Source organism: Fundulus heteroclitus, chromosome 3 (genome assembly GCF_011125445.2).
Source record: "Fundulus heteroclitus isolate FHET01 chromosome 3, MU-UCD_Fhet_4.1, whole genome shotgun sequence".
Classification (NCBI taxonomy): Eukaryota; Metazoa; Chordata; class Actinopteri; order Cyprinodontiformes; family Fundulidae; genus Fundulus; species Fundulus heteroclitus.
Window position 1 is genome coordinate 28,728,951 of NC_046363.1, and position 6,863 is coordinate 28,735,813.

At 36.4% G+C, this 6,863-nt stretch overlaps 1 protein-coding gene across 2 annotated transcripts; it reads left to right on the forward strand.

The window, feature by feature from the left end:
• The first annotated feature begins 2,749 nt into the window (after positions 1-2,749).
• Positions 2,750-5,184, forward strand: mrpl51 (mitochondrial ribosomal protein L51). Of its 2 annotated transcripts, none has more exons than XM_012870255.3 (4): positions 2,750-2,924; positions 3,098-3,198; positions 4,366-4,473; positions 4,739-5,184. In XM_012870255.3, the coding sequence occupies exons 2-4, from the start codon at positions 3,108-3,110 to the stop codon at positions 4,933-4,935; spliced, it is 396 nt and encodes a 131-aa protein (XP_012725709.2). In that variant the 5' UTR covers positions 2,750-2,924; positions 3,098-3,107; the 3' UTR covers positions 4,936-5,184. The 2 variants fall into 2 exon arrangements, with proteins under 2 accessions (XP_012725709.2, XP_012725710.2); XM_012870256.3 differs by having other exon boundaries at positions 3,101-3,198.
• The last annotated feature ends 1,679 nt before the right edge of the window (positions 5,185-6,863 follow it).

The following is a 6,863-nucleotide window of genomic DNA, read 5'->3' on the forward strand; positions in this document are numbered from 1 at the left end:
AAAGAGGCTTCACTAAGTGAATAAGGTTGATTTATACTACTTTTTTCAGGCTTAACAGTGAAGCATAATTGTCCACAGATTTTTTTTATAACCTTTGCTTATAAATTATTTTTGTCTCAGTTGAGTAATACTAGTAGATTGTGACCAGTTTTACAGGTTTAAAGTTGATTAATTTCTTCCATTATTCCTTAAGCTTGTGCAGCATCTATACTCAAGAACTATTAAAAAAAAATAAAATTTTACATTTGTAACCTTTTTACCAACATGCATCTGGATTGAGTTGTAACTTTACAGCTGCATGATACATTTGCAATAACTACAAAACATTGATTAACAAATGTATTTTTCATTTACTGTTATCATCAGGTAAACTCATCACATATCTACAATATAAACAGACAGAAACAATTGTACAAAACTTCATGATACTGTAAACGCAACAAAGTTACAGAACATTATTTTATTCAGTTTTATACTTAAGTTTCAAGTGTAAACATCATTTTTGGCCTATTTGTGCACATATACATAGAGAGTAATTATTTGAAGCAAGATCATTTTTAGTAAAAGGATGACTTTGTTAGAAATGTTCATTTCTTCCCTAAAACTGTGACCAGCATTTAAAGAAACTTCCTTTTTCTTGACTGGGGTTTTTCCGTGTGGTATTTTGCATGCTGACCATGTTCCTGATCTTGAAATTTTAGAGTACACATGTATACTGTCTGATCTCTCTGTGTTAGCAAGGCTGCCTACATCTCCTGCCCTGGTAAAACAAAAACAAACAGAGTTCAGGTTTTATGCACTCCAGAACAGAATGTAGTCAATATTAAGAAATTCAAATAGCTTAAATATGTCAACAGCTTTTTATCAGATCTGTTTGATTAAACCTGCTTTAAAGCAAATATTTTAAACTACTTGTTTAGTTCATCACATTGTTTTTTTAGATATACTTTCAACTGAATTTTTAATGAAAATGGTAAAGAGATACAACCCATCTGTATGCAAGAAATGGCGTCCTTGATATTGAACAGTACGCATCATGGCCTTAATTTGTGACACATTTTTATTACAAAAATGTCATTCAAACACATGCTAAAAGGGCGAAATGTCATAAAAAATATATCCTCTATTACCTGTTTTGAGATTTCTGATTTAAAAAAAATACAGATAAGAGTCTGCCACCAACTTTAGAATAAAGCACAGCATCTAAAATATACTTTTAAACATAAAAGTGCAGATAGAGGGGGCTTAAGGTTTTTTGTTGTTTGTTTTGTGTTTTTACAAAGAAGAAAGGGCAAGAATTTCAGTTTCAAGATGTGCAAAGCTGGTGGAGACATACCCCCAAGACTTGCAGCTGCAACCGTAGGTGCTTGAGCACTTCCCATTTTGCTCATGATAACCAAAGTGCCTCTTTAGGCTTTGAAAACCTGCTTTGCTTTGCATGGTATGATATGTTTTAGTACTAATCAAAATGTAAAAATAAATTAGAAGGACTCCAAGTCTTATTTCTTCCCCACTAACAAATGTGAACTGACTAGAAAAACACAACCAAGAAATTTAGTCTGGATGTCCATTGCACAAATTCAAATGTAAATTCAAACAGCTAATTCTGCTTTTGCATTATTGAGTCAGTCACACCACAAGAGTTACAAAATGGAGCTAACAGGCTGGAATTGGTAAACATTCCATTGTACGAGGGACTTTTTATCAAAGTGACAGATCCCTAAGAAATGCCCTGCAAACAGAAGAGAAAAACTGCTCAACATGACTGCGACTCGTGATGAACCTCCAGCCAAATGGAAGAAATACACATTGATGAAATCGTAAAACAGATGCTGCTTTACCATGCAGTTCACAAGTCACAACCATCATAAAGTCAGTAATATAATATTCAATTTTTTTTTCAATATTTAGAGTTTGCCCACTGTATTGTTAAAGCACTTATTAATTATTATCAATAAATTACATTATTTCAGTGATATTGGAGCAGGAATCTGTGCCTTGTACATAAGTGAAAAGAAAAAGGAAAGAAGATGATGGACTTGAAAGATCTAAGCGTCTGGGGGGCGTCTTTCAACACCAGTTGTTGATCAGAATAATGCAGGACACAGACCCACAGGTGGAAATCTTAGCATGTTTTCACTGGCTGAGAAATAGTGGAATGATGCAGTTTATGCTAATGTGGCTGGTTTTAATTTAACATGTCAAAAACTTCATCAGTGAATTGTCTTTTCAAATTTTGCTCCTTGTGGGCTTGTGCACCTTCTCCTTTAAAGGTCTCTGTAGGTCCCTAACAATAAAGGGATGTTGTCATGTCACAAATTGTTCCTAATGCAAGAGATATAAATATTATTGAGTAATGTAGTAAATTGGAATGAATTTTCATTTTTTTATCAGTTTACATAGAGGGGATATAAGTAGTCAACACTCTCAAAAGATCACTAACACATGCTTTGTCCATAAATGCATGCAAAGATGTACTTTGATTAAATTTACAGCAGGTAAGTTCTAGTTTTTTTTTTATTTATTTATTTTTTGTAGTTGTTTTTTTCAGGCTGCCAACTTAAACTGTTATAGTTTTCAAATCTTTCACCCATTACCAATAGCTCCTTCTACTGGCAGAAAACCTAAATGAAAAAAAAATGTGAGCGAAGCATCAAAACACGAGTTTTTTTTTTTTTTTTTTTTTTTTTTTTTTTTTTTTTCTTTTTTTTTTTTTTTTTTGCTTCGCGGTGCTTAACCGACAATACGGTGAGCGGGGCCGCGTTGCATTCTGGGACACGGAGTAAAGATGGTAGCGGTCACGGAGAGCATGTCGTAGCAACATCAACGTGTGTTTCTGTTGTTTTATCTTCGACAACAAGTGACTGATGCTTTCCCGTCGTAACAATCACTTGATATAGAGCTGCTAACGAGCGACGAAACAGGTAAAAGTCTCAGCGCTGACTTTTACGCAGCGTGTTAGCTGAAGCTAATGCTAATGCTAAGGGTCAACGTAAACGAATCGGCTAAGAAAACTCAGTCTTCTGTGACAGCAGGCAGTCACTAAATCCACATGCTTTGTGAGTTTTGATCTGACCGTATGGTTTATCTCTGTCAGAAGAGCGGAGATGTTTGGGCTCGGAGGTTTGTTGAGAGCTGGATCGTCCCTCATTCACTCTGCTGGACCACTGCTGCTACCAGCCAGGAGCATCTCTACAGGTCAGATTCCAGTGGACCTGTTCTGTCCATAAACATTATATTATATATATTATGTATGTATGTCTGTGGTTGTGTTCATTACCAGCTTTTATTTAAATCTGCACTGCAACCTACCAGTTTACTGTCTGCATTTGGCTATAAACAAGATCAGGATCCCAAGGTATAACAACATGCACGACTGAGACTGACAGAGCCAAAGATAAAAGCACACATGTATAAATGGCCTGATAAATAAACTAATACACTTAAAAATATACCAGTAAATAACAAAATAAATACTTTATATTAATGGCTTTGTTTAAAATATCCTATTTATTTACTCTTGTTATTACCGTAATTGGCCTTCATTTTATTTTCTCTACTACTGACACATTATTTTTTTAAGCATTTAATCTTAATTTGACAGTTTTTTTTTTCCTTTTACTTATACATCAATTTATGTTTGTTTTATTTCCTCCTTGAATTTTCTTATCTGTTTTTTTTATTATTATTTTACAAGCCTTTATAGGTACACATTTTCTTTTTTCTGGCTTGTTTTTTTTTTTTACTTTTCTTTGTGTATTTCTGCCTCATTATACAAATAAGGTGGGGTGCCATTTGTTGGGTCAGCTACTCTACTATCGGTCAATCAGAAGGAAGGTGTAGGATGAAGGTTTGTAGATCCATTCCCTCCATAACTATACTTCGGCTGCAAAACGGAGGGACCACAGGCATGCATGATCAATCTGCACATGGATCTTGCACCGTCCTTGATTGACCAATATCAGAGGAGCTGACCCACAAAAAAGCACAGCCAACCTTATTTGTTGCTTCAATTTTTGTTTTGAAATTTCACAAAACTGACACTAGATTTCCTTTCATTACAGTTGCATAAAATCATTCTATTGATCTAGCTTGGAGACTGGTTGTGATGAAAAGGGGTCATTGCAATCTTTATCAACTGGTGTTTGCAATTGTTGCCAGAAAACAGGCATAATAATATTTTTTTGTGTTCCAAGATGGTCTTCTCCTAAGGTGAGTGCTACAGAATGATGTCACCATGCAGGTTATCTTGGCAAAGATAAATTCCAACTAGTGGTGTCTGAAAAAAACCCAAAACCGTCAGTGTAGTTGTTTTTTTTTTATTATTTATAAACTCTGTAATGAATGCAGTGATGTGTTTTTCAGGGACATGCTGCCAGATCAGGATGCATGCTATTCCTCAGCCAAAAGAAGTCGACAGGTGGACTGAGAAGAGGAGCATGTTTGGGGTGTACGACAACATTGGCATCTTAGGTAAGGGATTAAGGGGAGCAATATATAATAAATATAGATTTTTTTTTACCATAAACATTTTATTTATAATTTGCTTGGCTTGTGTGTGCATAAAATAACGTACTACAAATTATAATCTTGAGTTTTAGAATATGATTTCTCAATGACAAACATCACTGTCAGAGAAAATCCAAACAAACAATGACAGAATAAACAGATTAGTATTATTGCTCAGTTTTACTTAGAATCTTTGCAGTAATCTAATTGTTTTTCTCTTCCCGTCAAGGGGACTTCAAAGCCCATCCTAAAGACCTCATTGTTGCCCCCTGCTGGCTGAAAGGGTTTAAAGGTAATGAACTGCAGCGTTTGAGTAGGAAAAAGAAGATGGTGGGAGACAGGATGATGACTCTGGACAGGCACAACCTGGAGAAGAGGATCAGGTTCCTCTACAGACGCTTCAACCGCAGTGGAAAGCACCGCTAACGCCGCAACTCAACACTGAGAAACTCTACGTTTCAAAGTGTGAACTCATCCTACCTCTGTTATGTCGGATGATTGAATGAGAATATATCTATGTTTCAGACATTGTGTATCTATTGTATTTGGACTTTATGAAGATTGATTTCCCCCCTGTACAAAAGCCTATCAGTATGCTGAAAATACATCAGAATATGATCATTAAAACAGCCTTTTTCAATTTAAATTGCAAATAAGATTTGTCTTTGACCAACAGATATATCTTGAGTGTTTTTTAAAATTAGCAAGAACACCTTCAAAGGGATATGCACCATCGGATGAAAAGACATATTTGTATTTTACTCCAATACTTTAGGCCATGCATGTAGAATGTGTGCCCTGGGGGCCATTTGTGGCCCCTGTGCTGATTCTGGGACCCCCCCCCCCCCACCCCCCAGCTGCATTTTAAGAAAGATCTGCTCCACCAGCGCAAGGGGGAGATTTTAGTTTTTAATTTAATTTAATTGAGCTGATAATAGGCTGACTTTTGACATTGTCTAATTTTTTATACATTCAAATGAAAGGGATCTGTTTTTCGTCAAATATTCCAGCCATTGGTTTTCATTTTAAAGCCTTTTAGATCATTCTTGCTGAGCACCCTCTTATTACTGCACTTCTTTACATTTTTGCATCTTTCTAATCAACGTTTTAATCAAAATACCGTTTTTTGTCATTGCAGCAACCAATTCTCTGACTTTCAGAGAGGGATACACTGTAACCATCACATTGAGCAGGGATGTCCAAACTTGTCACGGGGGCTAAAATTGTGTGGTCAAAGGTATTTCAAGGGCCAGAAAATATTATTTAAAAAAACTAACCCTTGCAACATTATCATGATTACTTATGGTCTTGTTTACTACTGAAGCTATAGAGAATGTAAAAAGCGAGGTTATTAAAAGATAATTACTTTGTGTTGCACCATTTTACATTATAAAAATGTTTGCTCTTCTGTAACAAATTTGTTCTAATTAAAGCTAAAATAAGCCATCGTCTGCATCAACCATCTGTGCTGGTGGGCCGAACCTTTCTTGAATTGCCATCGGGGGGCCGCACAGAATCAGTTCAGGGGCCACAAATGGCCCCTGGGCCGCACTTTGGACACCCCTGACGTAGAGCATTACCTGCCTTCCTCCTTAAATAAGGGACACTTTTTTTACTTCTGTTCGCTGAAAGGAGGAACAACCTGACTGATTTGACTCCAAACTGCTGCTTGAACAACAAACTTTCTGTTATCGGTTTAGTTTCACCAAACCAGCAACATGAATCTTGACCGATGATTTAAGTCTGTTTGTTTTTCTATTCATCTACTACTAATAGACATGATGAGGTATTTGGGTCAGAGCATCATGTACTGAGGTGGAATGGGAGCAGCTTCCCAGTTTATGAATCAGGCAGCAGTCTGTGTCTTGGATCAGGGAACAAATGCCGTCGAAGCTAAAAGAGAAACTATTGCAGAAGTGTCAATCTCAGTGGTTCTCGTGACTGAAAGGTGTCTAAAGATGTTGGATCACATTAAGTCGGTCAGTTCCCCAGTTGACCCTTCTCTAACAACCACAACAAACCAAACTGAGGGCACATGAACTGTGTTCCTCTTTATAAACTCTCATGTACTTTTTTTTGTCCTATAGGGAAACAATGTAACAGCTGCAATTCAAAAGTATTAAAAAAAATCTGCATCTTACACGTCTTGTGAGGCTTTCACCTGCAGTAAAAGATTTGGCGCTGTTGGTTCTGCATTTATTGCTGTTTCATTGCAAAACTAATGGCTTTGTTCAGTTCAGGATTTAACAGCTCGTGGCAGAACGCTATGTCTGGTCCCCTGGTTTAGAGGAAATAATGACCCACATGATGAGTGGGTCAAAGCGACATTTAAATGTATTCTCTGCCAGTTTTAA

What these genes read in the sequence shown, in the direction of transcription:
- mrpl51 (XM_012870255.3), top strand. Translation starts at nt 3,108, where the DNA reads ATGTTTGGGCTCGGAGGTTTGTTGAGAGCTGGATCGTCCCTCATTCAC. An exon ending in AGCCAGGAGCATCTCTACAG is followed by an intron (nt 3,199 to 4,365) that starts GTCAGATTCCAG and finishes TGTGTTTTTCAG; the next exon opens with GGACATGCTGCCAGATCAGG. An exon ending in CGACAACATTGGCATCTTAG is followed by an intron (nt 4,474 to 4,738) that starts GTAAGGGATTAA and finishes CTTCCCGTCAAG; the next exon opens with GGGACTTCAAAGCCCATCCT.